The sequence below is a fragment of the Aethalodelphis obliquidens genome, unplaced genomic scaffold (genome assembly GCF_003676395.1).
Source record: "Aethalodelphis obliquidens isolate GAN/ISIS:26980383/991018 unplaced genomic scaffold, ASM367639v1 scaffold14, whole genome shotgun sequence".
NCBI classification, from domain to species: Eukaryota; Metazoa; Chordata; class Mammalia; order Artiodactyla; family Delphinidae; genus Aethalodelphis; species Aethalodelphis obliquidens.
The window spans coordinates 37,882,443-37,907,299 of NW_020837958.1; the positions used below are offsets into that span (position 1 = coordinate 37,882,443).

Below are 24,857 nucleotides of genomic sequence, written 5' to 3' on the forward strand. Positions count from 1 at the left end.
GTGAGGGGCTCCACGGCTGGGAATGCTCCAAGAGGAAGTGTAGTCTGCCTTGGAAATGAGGCATGACTGTTGAGTGGCGCCCAAGGGGCGGGGCTGCCATTGCAAACCCCCTCCCCGCCCGATGACCCCTGCCTCCCCAGGCACTGGAACTCCCACCAGAGCGAGCATGTCCCAGTCTGTTGCATCTTCCTGCCGGTATCTGCCATCACAGGAACTTCACGCATGCCCCAGCTGTGTCCACCTTATCCCTCCCGGGCCTGAATGATTAAGTGCCCCAATCAGCAGCTGCTTTTGCCCCCTCTCACCTTGGTGGGGAATAGACTACTGAGGGGAGCCTGCATGCAGAACTGGGGCCAAAGCCAAAGCTGAGCCCCAGGGGCTGTGTGACTAAGGCAGAGGTATGCAAATCTCTCTGTGAAGCTGCACAAGCTGCAAAATAAATCCTCATGATGCTCTTGGTAAACCCTGCATCTGCAGAATATCTGAATGGATGAGAACTCCCACAACTGAGACTGGTTTAACTTTGGAAGCTGTGGACTTTGGAGAAAGTGCACATGAGAGTTGGGCCAGGTCAGAGTCTGAGCTGCTCCCACAGTGATCACAGTGGATCCAGAGACCTACCTAGAGGTATTGGAAGGCCTTCTGGGGAGGTGGGGTTTGGATGTGGCTGACTGGGGTGGGGGGGGCAAGGACACTGACAGTGGATGCCTCAGGAAAATATAATAATTCTTATTTTTTTGTTTTGTTTTCTCTTTTTGTTTCATTTTGTTCTCTTGTCTGCTGTTTTATTTCTTAGTTATTTTTCTTTTCTTTTTTCAATTTTTTAATATATATATATTATATATTTTTTATTTTTCTATTATGACTTGACTTTTCTGCTGTTTTCTGTTTTTTTTCTTGTTTTTGGTTTTGTTCTTGGGGGTTTTATTTTGGATGGATTTTGTGTGTTTGTTTTTCATTTTATTTTTTAGTTTGCTTTCTGTTTTTGTTCTGCTTTCTGTTTTTCATTTTTGTTAGTTTTGTTTTTATTGTTTGTTTTTGTTTTGGGGTTGTTTTCTTTGTTATATTGTTCTCTTGATTTTCATTTTCTTTTTTTCTTTTCTTTGATTGGTTTTGTTTTTATCATTTGATTTTGGTTTTCTTTGTCTGTTTTCTTTACTTTTCTTCTTCTTTCTTTTTTTGCCAAACCATGCAACTTGCAGGGTCTTGGTTCCCAGGCCAGGGGTTGGGCCTGAGACTCTGAGGTAAGGGCACTGAGACCAAGACACTGCAATACCAGAGAATTTCCAGCTCCAGGGAATATTAATCAACAGGAGCTCTCCCTGAGGTCTCCATCTCGACATCAAGACCTGGCTCCACTAAACTGCTTGCAGGCTCCAGGGCTGGATACCCCATGACAAACAACCAGCAAGACAGGAACACACAACCCATCAACAGACAGGCTGCCTAAAGTCATACTAAGCTCACAGACACCCCAAAACACATCACCTGAAACAGCCCTGGCGATCAGAGGGACAAGATTCAGATCTACCCACCACAGTGCAGGCACCAGTCCCTCCCACCAGGAAGCTTACACAAGCCCCTGGACCAACCTCACTCACTAGAGGGCAGACACCAGAAGCAACGGGAACTACCATCCTGCAGCCTGTGAAAAGGAGACCACAGACACAGTAAGCTACACAAAATAGGAAGATAGAGAAATATGCACCGATGAAGGAGCAAGGTAAAAATCCACAAGACCAAAAAAATGAAGAGGAAATAGGTAATTTACCTGAAAAAGAATTCAGAGTAATGATAGTTAAGATGATCCAAGATCTCAGAAATACAACAGAGGAACAGATGAAAAAGATACAAGAAATGTTTAACAAGGACCTATAAGAACTAAAGAAAAAAGAGTGATGAAAAACACAATAACTGAAATTAGAAATACACTAGAAGGAATCAATAGCAGAATAACTGAGGCAGAAGAACGGATAAGTGAGCTGGAAGATAGAATGGTGAAAATAACTGTTGCAGAGCAGAATAAAGAAAAAAGATTGAAAAGAAATGAGGAAATTCTCACAGACATCTGGGACAACATTAAATGCACCAACATTTGTACTACAGGGGTCGCAGGAGAAGAAGAGAAAGAGAAAGGCTCTGAGAAAATATTTGAAGAGATTATAGTTGAAAACTTCCCTAACATAGGAAAGGAAATAGTCACCAAGTACAGGAAGCACAGAGAGTCCCATACAGGTTAAATACAAGGAGAAACACACCAAGACACATATTAATCAAACTAACAAAAATTAAATATAGGGCTTCCCTGGTGGCGCAGTGGTTGAGAGTCCACCTGCCGATGCAGGGGACACGGGCTCGTGCCCCGGTCTGGGAAGATCCCACATGCCACGGAGTGGCTAGGCCCGTGAGCCATGGCCACTGAGCCTGTGCATCCAAAGCCTGTGCTCCGCAATGGGAGAGGCCACAACCGTGAGAGGCCCGCATACCGCAACGACAACAAAAAAAACTAAATACAAAGAAAAAATCTTAAAAGCAGCAAGGGAAAAGCAACAAATAACATAAAAGGGAATCCCTGTAAGGTTATCAGCTGACTTTTCAGCAGAAACTCTGCAGGCCAGAAGGGAGTGGCAAGACCTATTTAAAGTGATGAAAGGGAAAAACCTACAACCAAGATTACTCTACCCAGCAAGGAACTCACTCAGATCCAATGGAGAAATTAAAAGCGTTACAGACCGGCAAAAGCTAACAGAATTCAACACCACCAAACCAGTTTTGCAATAAATGCTAAAGGAACTTCTCTAGGCAAGAAATACAAGACAAGAAAAAGACCTACAAAAACAAACCCAAAACAATTAAGAAAATGGTAATAGAAACATACATATCAATAATTACCTTAAATGTAAATGGATGAAATGCTCCAAACAAAAGACACAGACTGGCTGAATGGATACAATAAGACCCATATACATACTGTCTACAAAAGACCAACTTCAGACCTAGGGACACATACAGACTGAAAGTGAGGGGATGGAAAAAGATATTCCATGCAAATGGAAATCAAAAGAAAGCTGGAGTAGCAATACTCATATCAGACAAAATAGACTTTAAAAAATATAGATTATTACAAGAAATAAGGAGGCACACTACATAATAATCAGGGGAACAATCCAAGAAGAAGATATAACAATTGTAAATATTTACACACTCAACATAGCACCTCAATACATAAGGCAAATTCTAACCGCCATAAAAGGGGAAATCGACAGTAACTCAATAATAGTGGGGGAATTTAACACCTCATTTACACCAATGGAAAGATCATCCAACAGAAAATTAATAAGGAAACACAAGCCTTAAATGACACATTAGACTAGATAGACTTAATTGATATTTATATGACATTCCATCTGAAAGCAGCAGAATACACTTTCTTCTCAGGTGTACACGGAACATTCTCCAGGATACATCACATCGTGGGTCATAAATCAAGCCTCAGTAAATTTAAGAAAATTGAAATCGTATCAAGCATCTTCTCTGACCACAACGCTATGAGAGTAGAAATCAATTACAGGGAAAAAAAACTGTAAATAACACAAACACATGGAGGCTAAACAATATGCTACTAAATAATCAATGGATCACTGGAGAAATCAGTGAGGAAATAAAAACTACCTAGAAACAAATGACAAAGAAACACAATGATACAAAACCTATGGGATGCAGCAAAAGCGGTTTTAAGAAGGAATTTTATAGCAATACAATCCCACCTCAAGAGACAAGAAAAATCTCAAATAAACAACCTAAACTTACACCTAAAGTAGTAAGAGAAAGAGAACAAACAAAACTCAAAGTAAATAGAAGAAAACAAATCATAAAGATCAGAGCAAAAATAAATGAAATAGCAATGAAGAAAATAGGGACTTCTCTAGTGGCACAGTGGTTAAGAATCCGCCTGCCAATGCAGTGGACATGGGTTCGATCCCCAGTCCAGGAAGATCCCACATGCCATAGAGCAACTAAGCCCATGCACCACAGCTACTGAGCCTGCACTCTAGAGCTCGCAAGCTGCAACTACTGAGCCCGTGTGCCTAGAGCCCATGCTCTGCAACAAGAGAAGCCACCACAATGAGAAGCCCGCGTACCGCAATGAAGAGTAGCCCCCGCTCGCCGCAACTAGAGAAAGCCCGTGCACAGCAACAAAGACCCAGTGCAGCCAAAAATAAATAATGAATGAATGAATTTTTAAAAGAAAGAAATGAAGAAAACAATAGCAAAGATCAATGAAACTAAAAGCTGGTTCTTTTAGAAGATAAACAAAACTGATAAACATTTAGCCAGACTCATCAAGAAAAAAAGGGCGAAGACTCAAAACAATAAGCTTAGAAACGAAAAAGGACAAGTTAAAACTGACACCACAGAAATACATAGGCTCGTAAGAGACTACTACAAGCAACTATATACCAAAGAATGAACCATGTGGAAGAAATGGACAAATTCTTAGAAAAATACAGCCTTCCAAGACTGAACCAGGAACAAACAGAAAATATGAACAGACCAATCATAAGTAATGAAATTGAAACTGTGATTAAAAATCTTCCAACAGGGACTTCCCTGGTTCTCTATGTTCCAGCGATTTTGTTGCTGTTGATTTTTCTGGATTTTCTACAGACAATAATGTCCCCTGCAAATAGTTTTATTTCTTCCTTCCCAATCTATATATGTTTAATTTCATTTTCTTATCTTAATTCATTAGCTAGAAGATGCTTAACAGGATTGGTGATAGGGGACATCCTTGACTCTTCCGGAATTTAGGGGGAAAGCTCCTAGTGTCTCACCATTAAGATTTTTGTAGGTATGTTTTATCAATTTGAGGAAGTTCCCCTCTATTTCTAGTTTGCCAGGAGTTTTGATAATGAATGAATGTTAGATTTCATCAAACACTTTTTCTCCACCTATTTATTGGACCATGCTATTTCTCTTCTTTAGCTTGTTGATGTGATGTATTACATTAATTGATGTTCAAATTCTGAACCAGCCTTGCATACCTGAGATAAATCCCAACTGGCTGTGGTGTATAATTCCTTTTATACACTGTTGGATTTTTTTCATATGTGCATGAGAAATATTAGCTATCAGTTTTTGATCTGACTTGTCCGGTTTTGGTATTTGGGTAACACTAACCACATCAAATGAGTCAAGAAGTACTCCCTCTGCTTCTATTCTCTGAAAGATACAACTAATCCAAATTTATTTTTTTTCTATCCAAATTGGTTTTGCTATTAATAGTAAAGTCTATTTACATATGGCTTGCGAACCGTATAGACACAAAAATTATAAAAATAAACCATTACATATTTAAAGACAAATGCAAAGTTTTCACATTAGGTCATTAAAGATTTTGTATATTTTTTTACACTGTAAGTTATTATAAACTAGATATGTTAAGCAAAACAAAAAAACATGATGCAAACCAGCAAATATTATATGCCATCATTTGTTTTTAAAATAAGAGATATAGACAGATACCCTTAGATATGCATAGAATACCTCTGGAAGAATGCTTAAACTGCTATCAATGGCTGCCTAAGGGACTGGATAAGGGATGGTAAGGAAACTCACTTTTCATTAAATAGCCTTTGGTACAATTTTTAAAAATTAGAATACTATTAATGTACAAATTTGTTTAAAAGTTTTGATTAGTAAATATACTTAAGACTAAACCCCTTAATACATGGATTTAACATAAAATTACTTTGTTATATGACACAAAGAAATGATTTTTTAAATTTTGGGAAATATTCTCATAAAAGGTGTTTACAAAATTGAAAAATGAGTGAAAAATGCTGACGCAGTATATTACAGTGATATTTTAAGGAAGAATTTCATTTTTAAGTATGAAATATTTCAGGGAATATATGAAAACTATCAGCTGCCTACAGTGGCCAAGGTTAGCCTTATTTTCTTTCCTAAGAAAAAAGACTTGTGTGAGTATTTAGGAAGCTTGAAATTGTCACTTGAAGAAAAAAACTGAAATCCCTTACAGTGAGTTTTAGGCCTACATGATAGAGAAATCAAGATTAATTTAAAGTCAGCCATTAATATGCTACTCATCTGCATGTTATTCAGGAAAAGAATAATACGCTTATATACAAGAATGGTTAAATTTTTATTTACTGTTGCCTTAGGAAAAATGACTACCAGAGATGATATTATTCCTAATATTTTGAGGACCTTTTAACATTCCTGGAGCTGACTATTTGGAAATGTGCTTGTTCCAAAGTGCGGAAGTACAAAGACATTGGCATCATATAAATCAGTTTTATTTGCTATTCCATGTGTCAGAATTGATGAGTATACTAGAGAAAGCAGGTCATCTCTTATGGTTTCTGAAATGGCTTAACAAAATGTGTAAGACTGGGGAAAAATAGGTGATCCAGTTTTCTCCTTTTGGATTTAGGCTACATACTGGTAGAGGAAGAGGGAGCATGACACTATTAGTTGGGATAGTGGGAAAAACGTAATGAGTATATAGGTTGTATACCCATCCCAGAAAGCAGATGAACAAAAACAGATCATGCTACTCAGAACAGTTAACGTCTGGGCCATCACCTTTATGATACAAGTGAGAAGCCAGGCCAGAGAAACACAATCCTCAGTTACGCTTTAGTCATGTTTTCCAAGGCAACACAAACCCACTTATTTATTTATTTATTTATTTATATATTTTTTTTGGCTGTGTCGGGTCTTCATTTCTGTGCGAGGGCTTTCTCTAGTTGCAGCGAGTGGGGGTCACTCTTCATTGCAGTGCGCGGGCCTCTCACTGTCGTGGCCTCCCCTGTTGCAGAGCACAGGCTCCAGACACGCAGGCTCAGTAGTTATGGCTCATAGGCCCAGCTGCTCCGTGGCATGTGGGATCTTCCCAGACCAGGGCTCAAACCTGTGTCCCCTGCACCGGCAGGCAGATTCTCAACCACTGCGCCACCAGGGAAGCCCCACAAACCCACTTTTAAAGAGCATTATAGTGCTTCATGGGTAGTGCAAGTACCTTGTAATGAGACAATATGAATTCTGACCTTCTGTCCCTTATATCACTGCTACCAATTCATTTCACTTTCAATAAGCATTCATACCTATACTTACAAAAGATGTATACATAAGCATACATAATTAAATATATTCTTGCTATTTCTTTTAACATCTTTATTGGAGTATAATTGCTTTACAATGTTGTGTTAGTTTCTGCTGTATAAAAAAGTGAATCAGCTATACGTACACATATATCCCCATATCCCCTCCCTTCTGCGACTGCCTCCCACCCTCCCTATCCCACCCCTCTAGGTGGTCACAAAGCACCGAGCTGATCTCCCCATGCGATGCAGCTGCTTCCCACTAGCTATCTATTTTACATTTGGTAGTGTATATATGTCAATGCCACTCTCTCACATCGTCCCATCTTACCCTTCCCCCTCCCCATGTACTCAAGTCCATTCTCTATGTCTGCTTTTTTTTTTTGCTGTACCCGGGCCTCTCACTGTTGTGGCCCCTCCCGCTGCAGAGCACAGGCTCTGGACGCACAGTCCCAGCGGCCACGGCCCATGGGCCCAGCCGCTCCGCGGCAAGCGGGACCCTCCCGGACCGGGGCATGAACCCACGTCCCCTGCATCGGCAGGAGGACTCTCAACCACTGCGCCACCAGGGAAGCCCCCTTCCTTCTTTATTTTGAACAAATTTATCTATTAGGTCAGTTAAGACTAAATAAAAATAAGTTGTGTTTTGTTTTGTTTTTTTTAACCTTTATTTGTTTCTTCTCCAAAGCTCTTCCTTTCTTTATACAGATCTAAGTTTCTGATGTCTGTGAAAGTATTTCTACTTCACTTTTGAAGAATCATTTTTCAGGGTACACAATTCTAAGTCAGTGGATTTTTTCTCTCAAAACTTGAAATATTTCACTCCAGTCTCTTCTTGCTTGCATGGTTTCTAAGGAGAACTCAGATGCATTTTTTTATCTTTGCTCCTCTATAGGTGAGGTTTTCATTTTTCTGGCAAATTTTTAACTTTTCTGTCTTCAATTTTCAGCAGTATGAATATGATAAGCTTTGGTGAGGTCTGGGGGTGGGGCATTTATCCTTCTTGGTGTTCTGGTTCCTGGATCTATGGTTCAGTGTTTGACAAATTTGGCAAACTTCTTAGTCATTATTGCTTCAAATATTTCTTCTGTTCTTTCTTTTTTCACCTTTATGTATTCTCATTATGCATATATTACACCTTCCATAGTGATCTCACAGTTCTTGGATATTCTGGTGGGGTTTTTTTTTGTTTGTTTGTTTGTTTGTTTAATCTTCTTTTCTCTTTGCTTTCAAGTTTTGGAAGTTTCTACTGAAGTACTCCCAAGCCCAGAGAATCTTTCCTTGGCTGTTGCCAGTCTACTAATGAACCTAGCAAGAGCAATCTTCATTTCTCTTGCTGCGTTTCTAACTCTGGCATGTCTACTTTATTCTTTCTTAGAATTTCCAACTCTCTGCTCACAATGTCCATCTTTTCTTGCATGAATTCAACTACATCCATTAGAGGCCTTAGGATAGTAATCATAGTTGTTTTAAGTTCCCAATCTGATAATTCTAACATTCCTGCCATGTCTGAGTCTTGGTCTGATGCTTGCTCTATCTCCTCAAACTGTTTTTTTCTGTTTTGTTTTGTCTTTCTGTATGCCTTATAATTTTTCTTGACAGACATAATGTACTGGGTAAAGGAAACTGCTGTAAATAGGTCATTAATAATGTGGTGATGAGGTATAGGGGAGGGGAAATGTGCTATAATCTGGTGATTGGGTCTCAGTCTTTTAGTGAGCCTGTGTCTCTGTACTGTGAACTTCAGAAATGCTTCTCCTAGCTTTATTATCCCTGTGGGTGGGAGATAATGGCTAGAGTGATCTGGAGTTGGATATTTCCCTTCTCCCTCATGGAAGGCTACAGTAGCCTGTACTTGGGTATTTTGTTTTCCCCATGTGGAATGCTAGAGTAAACAGGAGTTGGGTATTTCACTTTCCCCAGGTCGGTTCAACACTGAAAAAAATTCTAATAGTTTACAGTCTGAAAATATAGTTTCCCTCAGCACAGGCCTTATTAAGAAAAACAAAATGCTCTGAAATATTTCAAAATGGTTACTTTCCCCCTCCCTCTGCACAAGTGGATTTTTTTCCCGTATTCACTGTGAGAACCTGGTCAACCTCCTGGAGATAAAATAAAGGTATGGAGAGCCTCTATTACAGGGTCCTCTTGGAGTTTCTGACACTCAGACTTGTCCACAGAGCCCCCAGCAATTTCTCAATTACAGTTTAGGTTTTCCTACCTCATGGAGGTTTCTCCTCATAAGTTTCACCTCCAGTAAGTCATGATTCTCTACATTTGCCTATCTGTCTCTACAATTTGGGGGGCAGCAGTTTGCCTTGTGACTTCATTTATCTGTCATATCTAAGAAGAGTTGTTGGTTTTTCAGTTTGTACAGCATTTTAGTTGTTGTTAGGATGGAGTGTTGACTTCCAAGCTTCTTACATGCCAGACTGGAAACTGGATGACTTGCTTTTTACTTTGCGGCCATGTTACTAGATGATATTTATGTAAACTGTTACATCTTCTTTGTGAAAAACCTTTATCATTACAACTTAAGAACTTGTGTTACAGGAAGCTTTTCAAGTTAATTTCTACTTCTCTGATATTAATATAACTAGCTTCTCTAGCTTTCTTTTGGTGTCTGAATTTTCCCATCCTTTACTTTCACGCATTCTCTATCCTTATGTTTTAGATATGTTAGTTTTGTCAATAGCAACAAAAGTTGGATTTGCTTTATTAATTCATTCCAATAATCTTTGTCTTTTACTGAAACATGCAGTGCACTTATACTTAATATGATTAGTGATATATTTGTGTTTGCAATCTTACTATGTGATTTCTACTTGAACCACAAGGTTTGTGTTCTTTTTTCCTGGCTTGCCAACTTTCATATTAATAAAGTATTTAATAAATAATTAGTAGATTATCTTCTTAGACCTGTTTATATTTACAAAAAATTTAATGGAAAGTACAGAGTTGCATATATTCCCACCCCATACATTTTATTAACATCTTTCTTTAGTGTTGTACATTTGTTACAAATGATGAAATAATACTGATACTCCATCATTAACTAAAGGCTCACTCTTGTTTTGTACAGTCTATGGGTTTTGACAAATGTATAACGATATGATAAAACATTACACATTATTAAAAAAAGTTTCGCTAACCCTGAAAATGCTGTCTCCATCTATTCTCCCCTGCCTCTCTCCAACCCTTGACAGCCACTGATCTTTTTACAGTCTCCATAACTTTGGCTTGCACAATGTCATATACTTGGTTTATTTATTTTATACATAGTAATTTGTACCTCTTAATTCCTTACCCCTATCTTGCCCCTCCACCTATTGGTAACCACTAGTTTATTCTCTACATCTATGAGTATGTTCCTTTTTCTTATATACATTAGTTTGTTTTATTTTTTGGATTTCAGGTGTAAGTGATAACATACAGCATTTGATTTTCTGTCTGACTTATTTCACTAAACACGTTACCCTCCAGGTCCATCTATGTTGTTGCAAATAGCAAATCTGATTATTTTTTACGGCTGAGTAGTATTACATCGTGTGTGTGAGTGTGTGTGTGTGTGTGTGTGTGTATACGTGAAACATCTTTTCCATTCATCTGTTGATGGACACTGAGGTTGCTTCAATATCTTGGCAACTGTAAATAATGCTACTACGAACACCAGGGTGCATGTATTTTTTAAAAAGTGTTGTCATTGTCTTCAGCTATATACTGAGTGGAATTGCTAAATAATGGTAATCCTGTTTTTAGTATTTTGAGAAATCTCCATACTGTTTTCCACAGTGGCTTCACCAAGTTACATTCCCACCAACTGTGTACACGGGATCCCTTTTCTCCACATCCTTGCCAACATTTGTTATTTGTGTTCCTTTCAATGACAGCCAATCTGACAGGTGTGAAGTTTTGATTTGCATTTCCCTGATGATTAACAATGTTGAGCATCTTTTCATGTGCTGGTTGGCCATCTTTATGCCTTCTATGAAAAAATGTCTATTTAGGTCTTCTGCCTATTTTTTCATCCGTTCTTCTGGTTTTTCTGATGTTGAGTTTATATGAATTGCTTACATATTTTGAATATGAACCCCTTATTGGTCATATCATTTGCAAATATTTTCTCTCATTCAGTAGGTTGTCTTTCATTTTGTTGATGACTTTCTTTGCTGTGCAAAAGTTTTTGAGTTTAATTAGGTTCCATTGGTTTATTTTTGCTTTGGTTTCCTTAGCCTTAGGAAATATTGCTACAATTTATGTCAAAGACTGTTCCTCCTATGTTTTCCTCTAGGAATTTTATGGTTTCCGGTCTTGCATTTAGGTCTTTAATCCTTTTGAGCTTATTATATATATGGTGTGAGAAAAATCTCTAATTTCATTCTTTTACAAGTAGCTCTCCAGTTTTCCCAGAACCACTTACTGAAGAGACTGTCTTTTCTGCATTGTATATTCTTGCCTCCTTTGTCATAGATTACTTGACCAAAAGTGTGTGGGTTTATTTCTGAGCTCTCTATTCTATTCCACCAATCTATGTGTGTGCTTTAGTGCCCGTATTATACTGTTTTGATTACTGTAGCTTTGTAGTATAGTCTGAAGTCAGGGACTCTGATACCTCCAGCTCTCTTCTTTTTGCCCAAGACTGTTTTAGCTATTCAGGGTCTTTTTTTGTAAATATAAGGTATAAACATGTGTTGATTTGATACATTTACATACCATAACATGATTACCACTGAAGAGTTAACTAAAGCATCTGTCATGTCACATCATCACCATTTCATTATTGCGGTCAAAACAATTTCGATCTAGAATCTGAGCAACTCTGAAGTTTATAATACAGTATTGCTGTTTACAATATGCTAAGCATTAGATATTCAGGGTTTATTTATCTAATGATTGCAGGTTTGAACCCTTAAACAACGTCTCCGCAATTGCCACACTCACCAGCCCCTGGTAACCACCATTCTACTCTAAATTTTTACATGTTTGGCTTTCTTAGAATCTACCTACAAATGATATCCTACAATAGTTGTCTTTCTCTGTCTGATTTATCTCACTTAGGATAATGCCCTCAAGGTCCATCCATGTTGTCACAAATGGAAAGATTTCATTCTTTCTCATGGAAATAGATAGATAGATGGATAGGGATAGATAGATAGATACCTTTATTATCCATTCAGCAGCTGACTGACACTTAGGCTATTTCAACATCTTGGCTACTATGAATAATGCTGTCATAAACATGGAAGTGCATATATCACTTCAAGATCTTGCTTTCACTTGTTAGATATATACCCAGAAGTGGAGTTACTAGATAATATGGTCGTTCTTTTATCCATTTTTGAGGAACCTCCATACTCTTTCCCATAGTGGCTGAACCAATTTACATTCCTATCAACACTGGGATTCCCTTTTCTCCACATCCTCACAAACACATGTTATCTCTGGAGGTTCCTTAAAAAACTACAAATAGAACTATCATATGATCCAGCAATCCCACTACTGGGCATATACCCTGAGAAAACCATAATTCAAAAAGAGTCATGTACCAAAATGTTCATTGCAGCTTTATTTACAATAGCCGGGAGATGGAAACAACCTAAGTGTCCATCATCGGATGAATGGATAAAGAAGATGTGGCACATATACACAATGGAATATTACTCAGCCATAAAAAGAAACAAAATTGAGCTATTAGTAATCAGGTGAATAGACCTAGAGTCTGTCATACAGAGTGAAGTAAGTCAGAAAGAGAAAGACAAATACCATATGCTAACACATATATATGGAATTTAAGGAAAAAAATGTCATGAAGAACCTAGGGGTAAGGCAGGAATAAAGACACAGACCTACTAGAGAATGGACTTGAGGATATGGGGAGGAGGAAGGGTAAGCTGTGAAAAAGCAAGAGAGAGGCATGGACATATATACACTACCAAACGTAAGGTAGATAGCTAGTGGGAAGCAGCCGCATAGCACAGGGAGATCAGCTCAGTGCTTTGTGACTGCCTGGAGGGGTGGGATAGGGAGGGTGGGACGGAGGGAGACGCAAGAGGGAAGATATATGGGAACATATGTATATGTATAACTGATTCACTTTATTATAAAGCAGAAACTAACACACCATTGTAAAGCAATTATACTCCAATAAAGATGTAAAAAAAATAAAAATAAAGTAAACCTTAATCATAAAATATATATATATCTTGTCTTCTTGATGAAAGCCATTCTACTGAGAGTGAGGTAATAGCTCATTGTGGTCTTGATTTGCGTTTCTCTGATGACCATTAGTGTTGAGCATCATTTCATATATCTGTTGGCCATGTGACTGTCTTCTTTGGAAAAAAAATGTCTATTTAGCTTCTCTGCTCATTTTTTCAACTGTAATTTTTAGGGGTTTGTTATTCAGTTGTACGAGTTTTTATATATTTTTATTAGCAGGTCCTTATTCAATATTTGAATGGCAAATATTTTCTCCCTTTCTGAAGGTTACCTTGCATTTTTTAAAATTATTTCTTTTACTGTGTAAAACATTTTAGTTTGATATAGTCATACATGTTGATTTCAGCTTTTGTTGCTTAAGTTTTGATGTCATATCCAAAAAAATCATTGCAAAGAACAATGTGAAGGAGATTCTTTACTATGTTTACTTTTTTTAGTTTTACGTTATCAGGTCTTCTCTTTAAGTCTTTAATCCATTTTGAGTTAATTTTTGTGAGTGGTGTAAGATAAGGGCCTAATCTCTATTCAGTTTTTCCAGCATCATTTGTTGGAGAGACAATGCATTCCCCACTGAGTATTCATGGCTCCCTTGTCAAATATAAATTGACCACAAATACAGAGTATTCTTCCTGGGCTCTCTGCTCTGTTTCATTAGTCTATGTGTCTATTTATATGCCAGTACTATACTGTTTTAATTATTATAGATTTATAACATAGTTGGAAGTAAGGAATTGTGATGTCTCTGGCTTTGTTATTCTTTACCAAGATTGCTTTGGGTATTGGGGATCTTTTGTGATTCTGTACATATTTTAGGATTGTTTTTGACTATTTCAGTGAAAAAATGCCATTAGAATTATAATAAGGATTATGTTGAATCTATAGATGGCTTTGTGAGGTATATACATTTTAACAGTGTTAATACTTCCAATTCATGAACATGAGATATCTTTCCATTTATCTGTGTCTTTCAATTTATTTCATCATTGTCTTTCTGAGTTTTCTGTAGCTTACTGAGTTTTCTTAAAACAGCTACTTTGCAGGGCGCGAGCCACTGCTATCAGCGTGGACACCAGAGACGGGCATGAAATGCTAAGGCTGCTGCTGCAGCTACCAAGAACCCTGTGTGCAAGCACAGGTCACTATCCACACCTCCCCTCCCGGGAGCCTGAGCAGCCCGCCAGTGCCAGGATCCCGAGATCCAGGGACAACTTCCCCGGGAAAACACACACACAGCGCACCTCAGGCTGTTGCAATGTCACTCCAGCCGCTGCTGCTGCAGGACCGCCCTGCATTCCATACCCCTCCCTCTCTCAGGCCTGAGTGAGCCAGAGCCCCATAATCAGCTGCTACTTTAACCCAGTCCTGTCTGAGCAAAGAACAGATGCCCTCAGGTGACCTACACGCAGAGGCAGGACCAGATCCAAAGCTGAACCCCAGGAGCTGGGTGAACAACAAAGAGAAAGGTAAATCTCCCCCAGCAGCCTCAGAAGCAGTGGATCAAATTTCCACAATCAACATCTGTGGAATACCTGAATACACAACGAATCATCCCAAATTGAGGCGGTGGACTTCGGGAGCAATGATATATTTTTTTTTTTCCTTTTTCGCTTTTTGTTTGTATGTGTATGATTCTTTGTGTGATTTTGTCTGTATAGCTTTGCTTTTACCATTTGTCCTAGGGTTCTGCCTTTCTATTCTTGCGTTTTTGTTTGTTTGTTTGTTTTTTAGTATAGTTTTTAGCGCTTGCTATCATTGGTGGATTTGTTTTTTGGTTCGGTTGCTCTCTTTCTTTCCTATTTTTTTCTTTATTACTTTAAATTTTTTTTAAATAATTTTTTCAGTTTTTATTTTAATAACTTTCTTTTCTTTTCCTTCTTTCTCTCTTTTATTCTTTTTTTCTCCCCTTTCTTCTGTGCCGTGTGGCTCACAGGGTCTTGGTGCTCCAGCCATGTGTCAGGCCAGTGCCTCTGAAGTGGGAGAGCCGAGTTCAGGACATTGGTCCACCAGAGACCTCCCAGCTCCACATAATATCAAACGGCAAAAGCTCTCCCAGGGATCTCCATCTCAATACTAAGACCCAGCTCCACTCAACGACCAGCAAGCTAGAGCGCTGCACACCCTATGCCAAACAACTAGCAAGACATGAACACAACCCCACCCATTAGCAGAGAGGCTGCCTAAAATCATAATAAGGTCACACACAGCCCAAAACACACCACCAGACATGGACCTGCCCACCAGAAAGACAAGATCCAGCCTCATCCACCAGAACACAGGCACTAGTCCCCTCCACCAGGAAGCCTACACAACCCACTGGACCAACCTTAGCCACTGGGGGCAGACACCAAAAACAACAGGAAATATGAACCTGCAGCCTGTGAAAAGGAGACTCCAAACACAGTAAGTTAAGCAAAATAAGACAGAGAAACACACAGCAGGTGAAGGAGCAAGGTAAAAACCCACCAGACCAAACAAATGAAGAGGAAATAGGCAGTCTACCTGAAAAAGAATTCAGAGTAAGTACAGTAAAGATGATCCAAAATCTTGGAAATAGAATGGAGAAAATACAAGAAACGTTTAACAAGGATCTAGAAGAACTAATGAGCAAACAAACAATGATGAACAACACAATAAATGAAATTAAAAATTCTCTAGAAGGCATCAATAGCAGAATAACTGAGGCAGAAGAATGGATAAGTGACCTGGAAGACAAAACAGTGGAAATAACTCCACAGAACAGAATAAAGAAAAAAGAATGAAAAGAACTGAGGACAGTCTCAGAGACCTCTGGGACAACATTAAACGCACCAACATTCGAATTATAGGGGTCCTAGTAGAAGAAGAGAAAAAGAAAGGGACTGAGAAAATATTTGAAGAGATTATAGTTGAAAACTTCACTAATATGGGAAAGGAAATAGTTAATCAAGTCCAGGAAGCACGGAGAGTACCATACAGGATAAAACCAAGGAGAAACACACCAAGACACATATTAAACAAACTATCAAAAATTAAATACAAAGAAAAAATATTAAAAGCAGCAGGGAAAAACAACAAATAATATACAAGGGAATCCCCATAAGGTTCTTCAAGCCAGAAGGGACTGGCAGGACATATTTAAAGTGATGAAAGGGAAAAACATACAACCAAGATTACTCTACCCATCAAGGATCTAACTCAGATTCGTCAGAGAAATTAAAACCTTTACAGACAAGCAAAAAGCAAAGAGAATTCAGCACCACAATACCAGCTTTACAACAACTACAGGCCAATATTACTGATGAACATAGATGCAAAAATCCTCAACAAAATACTAGCAAACAGAATCCAACAGCACATTAAAAGAGTCATAGACCATGATCAAGTGGGGTTTGTCCCAGGAATGCAAGGATTCTTCAATATACACAAACCAATATATGTGATACACCATATTAACAAACTGAAGGATAAAAACCATATGATCATCTCAATAGATGCAGAAGAAGCTTTCAACAAAATTCAACACCCATTTATGATAAAAACCCTCCAGAAAGTAGGTATAGTGGGAACTTGCCTCAACATAATAAAGGCCATATATGACAAGCCCACAGCCAACATCGTTCTCAATGGTGAAAAATTGAAATCATTTCCACTAACATCAGGAATAAGACAAGGATGCCCACTCTCACCACTATCATTCAACATACTTTTGGAAGTTTTAGCCACAACAATCAGAGAAGAAAAAGAAATAAAAGGAATCCAAATAGGAAAAGAAGTAAAACTGTCACTGTTTGCAGATGATATGATAATCCTAAAGACGCTACCAGAAAACTACTAGAGCTAATCAATGCATTTGGTAAAGTAGCAGTATACACAATTAATACACAGAAATCTCTTGCATTCTTATACACTAATGATAAAAAATCTGAAAGAGAAATTAAGGAAACACTCCCATTTACCATTGCAACAAAAAGAATAAAATACCGAGGAATAAAACCTACCTGAGGAGACAAAAGACCCTTATGCAGAAAACTATAAGACACTGTTGAAAGAAATTAAAGATGATACAAACAGATGGAGAGATATACCATGTTCTTACATTGGAAGAATCAACATTGTGAAAATGATTATACTACCCAAAGCAATCTACAGATTCAATGCAATCCCTATCAAACTACCAATGGCCTTTTTCACAGAACTAGAACAAAAAATTGCACAATTTGTGTGGAAACACAAAAGACCCCAAATAGCCAAAGCAATCTTGAGAAAGAAAAATGGACCTGGAAGAATCAGGCTCCCAGACTTCAGACTGTAATACAAAGCTACAGTTATCAAGACAGTATGGTACTGGCACAAAAACAGAAATATGGATCAATGGAACAGGATAGAAAGCCCAGAGATAAACCCATGCACATATGGTCACCTTAGTTTTGATAAAGGAGGCAAGAATATACACTAGAGAAAAGACAGCCTCTTCAATAAGTTGTGCTGGGAAAACTGGACGGCTACATATAAAAGAATGAAATTAGAACACTCCCTAACACCATACACAAAAATAAATGCAAAATGGATTAAAGACCTAAATGTAAAGCCAGACACTATAAAACTCTTACAGGAAAACAGGCAGAACACTCTATGACATAAATCACAGCAAGATCCTTTTTGACCCACCTCCTAGAGAAATGGAAATAAAAACAAAAATAAACAAATGGCACCTAATGAAACTTCAAAGCTTTTGCACAGCAAAGGAAACCATAAACAAGATGAAGAGACAACCCTCAGAATGGGAGAAAATATTTACAAATGAAGCAACTTACAAAGGATTAATCTCCAAAATATACAAGCAGCTCATACAGCTCAATATCAAAAAAACAAACAACCCAATCCAAAAATGCGCAGAAGACCTACATAGACATTTCTCCAAAGAAGATATACAGGTTGCCAACAAACACATGATAAGATGCTCAACATCACTAATCATTAGAGAAATGCAAATCAAAACTACAATGAGGTATCACCTCACACCCGTCAGAGTAGCCATCATCAAAAAATCTACAAACAATAAATGCTGGAGAGGGTGTGGGGAAAAGGGAACCTTCTTGAACCGTTGGTAGGAATGTAAAGTGATACAGCCAATATGGAGAACAGTATGGAGGTTACTTAAAAACTAAAAATAGAACTACCACATGACCCAGCAATCCCACTACTGGGCGTATACCCTGAGAAAACCATAATTCAAAAAGTATTATGTACCAAAATGTTCACTGCAGCACTATTTACAATAGCCAGGACATGGAAGCAACCTAAATGTTCATCGACAGATGAATGGATAAAGAAGATGTGGGACATATATACAATGGAATATTACTCAGCCATAAAAAGAAACAAAATTGAGTTATTTGTAGTGAGGTGGATGGACCTAGAGTCTGTCATACAGAGTGAAGTCAGAAAGAGAAAAACAAATACCGTATGCTAACACATATATACGGAATCTAAAAAAAAAAATGGTTCTCATGAACATAGTTGCAGGGCAGGAATAAACAGGTAGACATAGAAAATGGACTTGAGGAAATGGGGTGGGAGGGTGAAGCTGGGGCGAAGTGAGAGTAGCATGGACATATATACACTACCGAATGTAAAACAGTCCATTGGTGGGAAGCAGCAGCATAGCACAGGGGGATCGGTTCGGTGCTTTGCGATGACCTAGAGGGGTGGGATAGGGAGGATGGGAGGGAGGCTCAAGAGGGAGGAGATATAGGGACATGTGTATGCATGTGGCTGATTCGCTCTGTTGTGCAAGAGAAACTAACATAGTATTGTGAAGCAATTATACTCCAATAAAGATCTTTTAAAAAAATATAAATAAATAAATTAATTAATTAAATAAACCTAATTTTTAAAAAAAGTTGGCTTGGGGTCCAATCGACAATTGCTTTTCACTATCATCATTAAATCCCTGATTGAACACTTGCTGAGCTCCCTGTACAGGCTCCCAGGACATTGCTTCATGAAGGCATCAGTAGAAAAGGATGCAGTTATTTCAGAGTAAAGGAGAAAGCTTGTTTTTCTATTTACAATAGTTCTGACACCAAAGCAATTATCCTAGTCCCAAAATCTCTCAAAGCCAGTGGGCACCAAGAGTTGGGAGGTAGATGCAGTCTGGCCCAATGCAAGCATAAGGAGGTGAATTTTCTGTAAAGAATTTTTAAATCGTAATAAAACTAACTAAAAGTCAATCTGATTTTTATCACATTGCATGACTATGCTAAACAGTGTTAGTGATATAATAACCCTTAAAGAAAAATCTTTTGTTGGTCTAAGTTCTAAACAATTGATATGGTTACTGTTGCGTTAAAATAAAATACATGTAAGCTTCAAACTATCACTTTTTAAAACTAATCCACTAAAACATTTTATTCCACATGCAAGTTAATTTGGAAAACTATCAGTTACATAGTCAGATTCGGCCACATGTATTATTTTTCATAGTATTGATAAATTCATAACAATTTGTGATCTTTCAAGCTCACTTGAGGCACATTTTGTACCTCCAACCCTTGTGGTAGAACATAGCCCTGCTTCTAAAACTATAAATTTAAAATAAACAATCCTCGTTGTATGAGATTTTTCTTTCCTGAGTTGTTTTTGTTTTAAGGTGAATTTTCAGATGAGATCAACCAGACACAAAAGTATCTACAAACAGCCAGAATATGCCTTGAACAACATACAGTAAGACACCAAGGTTTAAGATGGTTTCTTGAACATCAATCCTCAAAAATTGTAGAGAAAGCCATTAACTATGCACCAACAAAATGTAAAGAAATTGACATAGACAAAAAGTTTGAATACTGCCCGGAGAACAAACAAGAGATGATGATCTTGAAGCAGGAGACAGATGGGACCCCAGGGGCAAACGGTCAAAGTTCATTCCCTGTGGACCAATACTCCCAGACGGAAATAACAAGACAATTGAGAGAGGAGGCTGGGCCCTGCCCAGATAGAAGGTAAGAGACCACATATTTCTCATTCTCGGAGTCAGGAGACCTCCCCGACTACACATGCGCAGAAAGGCTCCTTGGAGGCCAAAAGGGGAGTGATGCTAGCTGATGCCAACTGATGCTCACTACCCATAGGCCTCTTCGGTAGAATCCATCTTGGCTAAGAGATGCGTGTGCATACATGGGAAGATCCCGAGATACACCCAATATGGACTCTGAACCAGACAAACCAAAATGATTGGCCAAAGGAAACACAGAAGAAATGCCCCATATAAGTGATTTAAACTGCCACAAGGGCGCGACCCTCTCTCTGAGCCCACCCGTGTGTCTATCCACACGTACTGTACTTCTTTTTTTCCTAATAAATACTTTACTTGTTTCACTACTTTCCATCTTTGTGGGAATTCTTTTTCTGCAAAGCCATAGGGCCAGAGCCTTGTCACTGACCACTGGTCTAGTGGCTAGGATTCGGCGCTCTCACCACCGCGACCCGACCTCAATCACTGGCCAGTAACTGAAACCCTGTTTCAAGCTGCTGCAGGCCGAGGCCCCCCTAGATCAGCCTCACATAACCAAAAAAATAAATATGGACAATGTTCGATGCTGTACATTTTGACCAAGTGGACATTCCTTTTTTAAAGCAATAGGTCAAATAACACCAGTGTCAATGTTCATTTTCTCTGACTTTTGCAAAGAAGAAAATCTTCCCAAGTTTTTACCAGTAGAAATTTATGATGAATTTTCTGATGACGATGTTACAGTGAAATGTGGAGATAACTGAAAGCTGCAAGAATCGATCCCAAAGAAACAAGACACAGACAGTATTGTAATTTCTGGAATTTATTGTGAAGTGTGGTTTGTATAAATTTCTGCCAACATATCCATATGTTTAAGACTTTTCCTATTTGCATGTATGTTGCTTCAGACAAAAGAAACTTTTCAAAATTAAAATTAGCAAGAGGTGTTCTCTGGTCACCTAAGAGGAAGACAGAATGACAAATCTAAATATGCTTTCTAACAAACATGAATATGTGTCTAGGGTTTCTGTAACAAAGTGTCACAAACAGAGCAGAAATTTACTGTCTTGTAGTTCTGAAGGCTAGAAGTCCAAAATCAACCTGTCAGTTAGGCCATGCATTCTCTGAAGGACCTAGGGAAGAATCTGTTCCATATCTTGCTCTTAGCTTCTGATGTTTGCCAGAAATCCTTGGCTTGCAACTAGGCAACTCTGATCTCTGCCTTCCGGGTCACATGGCATTCTGTGTGTCTCTGTCTCTCCACAGGTGTTCTTTTTATAAGGCCATCAGTAACTTTGGATTAGGCGCCCACCCTAATCCAGTATGACCTCATCTTAACTAATTACATCTGCAAGGATCCTATTTCCAAATAAAGTCACATCATGAGGTACGGGGTGAGGGAGATGCAGGCTGTATGGGGGTGGGGTAGGTCTTAGCATATCTTTTTTGTTGGGGGGACATATCTGAATCCATAACTAAGAGCAATTTTGACCAGGTCATTGCAAATCGGCAGACACGAAGACTCAAAACCAGAAACGATAATGTTACTGTTCATTACTTTAACACATAAATGCATAGGCATGGTTTTCCCGTTTTAAAATAAAAAACACACTGATGTAATTTAAAAGTATTAGCCCATTATTTTTCCTTGGAGTGCGGTAATTCTTCTTGAACCGGGATGATTATATGTACTTTGTGAACTAAAAATGCCACCTGCCATATCAGTAAACAAAGGATGTTGCAGCCATCAGCCACTACAGTCACCCCGGACAGCACACCCTGAGGAGACTCAGGATGAGAAAACACAGGATACTGGTCCCAAATAGCTGAGGTGCAGATCAAAAGAGTGATTTCAGTGAGCCCAGATTCTTGCATCGTCTCGTACATAGAAAAGCGCTAAATTCCTTAACTTGAGATATCTGGTTTTCTTTTATGAACAGTAGTCTTTTGATGCTCCAACTACCTGGTCTTTGCTGCAAAAACTCCTATGTATCCTGGTCCCCACCCCACCCCGACCCCACCCCTTGCCTCTTCAGAGCAGCCTCTCAGAGTTATCTGAGCTGCTGTGTCCCCGGCTTAAGTCCTCAGTTTTGTCTGACAAATAAAACATAACTCTCAACTTTTATGTTGTGCTTTTTTTCAGTCAACAACTTAACCCAAAGAAAATTTTCAGCATCTGCGTTTCTTTCTTATCATTGTTATCCCACTCATTTTCACCATTACTACTGAAAACAATTTTCTTTTAAAAATGACACGCTCAGGGTGTGGGACGCGCCGCGCCTCAGGGAGGGCAGGGCAGCCAGCCTGAGGGACCAGGACCCCGCCAGGCACTTTCCCCTCAGGTACTCACTTTTCTAGCCGACACCAGGCGGACCTTGCCAGCGCCCTACCGGCCACAAGACGAATGACGCAGCACCAGTGAAACCCGACAGCCGGGTCACTCCACACCAGGGGGCGCCTGGTTCCCCGGCTGACAGGGAGCGTTCCCAGGGTCCAACCCCACCAGGCTCGCTTCCTCTGGAAGAAGTCAACGCCCCTTCCCCGCCCTCCCCCAGTCTGCCAACGAGGCAGGCTCTGATACACATGCGCAAACACGTCCACCACGCACCAATGTATGGCGCATGCGTCCTCTAAGCTCCGCCTCTCCGCCGCGTCTCCCCTGGAGTTTCCAGTTCCGGCCTCACAGAGGCTGGAAGAAGTTGGGAGCATGCGGCTGTCGGTCGCCGCTGCCATTTCTCACGGCCGCGTATTCCGCCGCCTGGGCCTTGGTCCCGAATCCCGCATCCACCTGCTGCAGAACTTGCTCACGGGACTGGTGCGACACGAACGCATCGAGGCGTCATGGGCACGCGTGGACGAGCTGAGGGGCTACGCGGAGAAGGTGAGGGGCGGGACCCTCTTGTTCCTCTCGCGGGTCTGGCCTGGGGAGGCGGGATCCGGCTGGAGTTGGGGAAGAATTGGGACCGCCCTGGTAAGCTGTGCCCGAAGGCTGATTCCCCTGATACAGTGAGCGGAACCTACTCCTCCGGCCCCTCTCATTGAAGACTGGTTAGGGCTGCGGAGTTAGAGGTTGCCTGAATTGGCGAGATGCTTTGCTAGTGTATGAAATGAGTAGATTGCAGTCCGGCATTTAAGGAGTAAGATTGATGGCCTCCTTTCTTGCTCGGGTTGGGTCAGTGATGTTATGTCCTCACAGCTCATCGACTATGGGAAGCTGGGAGACACCAACGAACGAGCCATGCGCATGGCTGACTTCTGGCTCACGGTGAGTGCATCCTGTCTGCTTCCCAAATCTCATCCTTTGCTCCCTAAGTGGGAGGGGGTTGTTAGAGGAAAGGGAACTGGGCAGAATGAAGATAAGGCACACGCTTATGGACAAATGTGAACTAAATTAGAGATCTGTGTCCTAAGTTGAATTCAGTGTGAATCTCAATCTGCACAACTGCCTGTAACTGATCCACTCTGTGTAATTTTGACTCTACCACATCAGAGGGTGAGGGAAGGGGTGTGTGTGTGTGTGTGTGTGTGTGTGTGTGTTTGGACCCTACCTTTGGGAGTGCTGAAACTTAAATATCTCTGCGGTGGTGCCTGACTCTGCTGTCTCCTGGATAACTCTCCCCTTCCAGGAGAAAGACTTGATCCCAAAGCTGTTTCACGTACTGGCCCCTCGGTACCAAGGTCAGAATGGGGGCTACACGAGAATGCTGCAGATCCCAAACCGGAATAAGCAGGATCGGGCCAAGATGGCAGTGATCGAGTATAAAGGGAACTGCCTTCCACCCCTGCCCCTTCCTCACAGAGACAGCAACCTCACACTCCTAAACCAGCTGCTTCAGGGGCTGCGGAAGGATCAGGAAGCAAGCACCCACAGCTCCCACACAGTTCAAACACCAGAGATTTAACTGGAGCCAAAGGGTATGTGGCCCTCATCAGTGCCCATGATCCACAGGCCTTGGGAGCGCTTTTAATCTCTTAAGAAGAACTGGATCTTGAGTTGTAAAATGAACTGTCTGATTGGAGCCCAAAACCTTCTGGGAGCCAGATAACCTTCTCTTTGCACAACAGATAAAATTCAGTGTATGACTATATGTAAACTGATTTTCTTTTCCCCTCCCCTTGGGATTTCTGGAGAATGAGAACTACCCACATGCTCAGTCTGTGTGGGATAGTAAATTCATGGTGTATGTCTCTGGTTCTTAAATCTGGGTTGGGTTGGGTTAGCAGTTTTGTTTTTTTTAATGCTAGATTATATGGGGTATGTATCCTGTAATTCCAAACTTAGCCCCCAGAGGTGATTGAGTTTTGATATCTAGCATAGAGACTGAGCCCCAGGGATTTCTTAGAGAAGGATTACCTCCTGACGGGTGGGAGGGTGAACATCTAGAAGTGAACTTTCTGTAATAATCTGGTACTCTAGGAACCTTCAAGGTTCCATTCCTCTGTTTCTGGACAAGATCACGTATCACCCTTAAGTGTTCACCTCAAGCCCCAAATAGGCCTCAGAGGAGAGGACCTGAGAA

The 24,857-nt window shown here is 39.9% G+C and overlaps 2 protein-coding genes across 4 annotated transcripts in view; one reads left to right on the forward strand and one right to left on the reverse strand.

The window, feature by feature from the left end:
* ZNF215 (zinc finger protein 215) overlaps window positions 1–22,858 on the reverse strand; it is a 152,024-nt gene extending 129,166 nt beyond the window's left edge. The window contains exon 1 of one of the 3 annotated variants that reach the window (XM_027115511.1): window positions 22,688–22,858. The gene's annotated coding sequence lies outside the window, so the exon portion shown is untranslated. The remainder of the gene's footprint in view (window positions 1–22,687) is intronic. The other 2 variants (XM_027115509.1, XM_027115505.1) reach the window with 2 other exon arrangements.
* Window positions 22,859–23,003: 145 nt separating this feature from the next.
* On the forward strand, window positions 23,004–24,523 carry MRPL17 (mitochondrial ribosomal protein L17). The gene is made up of 3 exons (XM_027115514.1): window positions 23,004–23,218; window positions 23,534–23,602; window positions 23,964–24,523. The coding sequence occupies exons 1-3, from the start codon at window positions 23,045–23,047 to the stop codon at window positions 24,237–24,239; spliced, it is 519 nt and encodes a 172-aa protein (XP_026971315.1). The 5' UTR covers window positions 23,004–23,044; the 3' UTR covers window positions 24,240–24,523.
* Window positions 24,524–24,857: the final 334 nt, after the last annotated feature.

Coding starts and splice junctions, on each gene's coding strand:
- MRPL17 (XM_027115514.1), top strand. CDS start 23,045: ATGCGGCTGTCGGTCGCCGCTGCCATTTCTCACGGCCGCGTATTCCGC. Junction 23,219..23,533: donor TGAGGGGCTACGCGGAGAAG/GTGAGGGGCGGG, acceptor ATGTCCTCACAG/CTCATCGACTATGGGAAGCT. Junction 23,603..23,963: donor TGGCTGACTTCTGGCTCACG/GTGAGTGCATCC, acceptor CTCCCCTTCCAG/GAGAAAGACTTGATCCCAAA.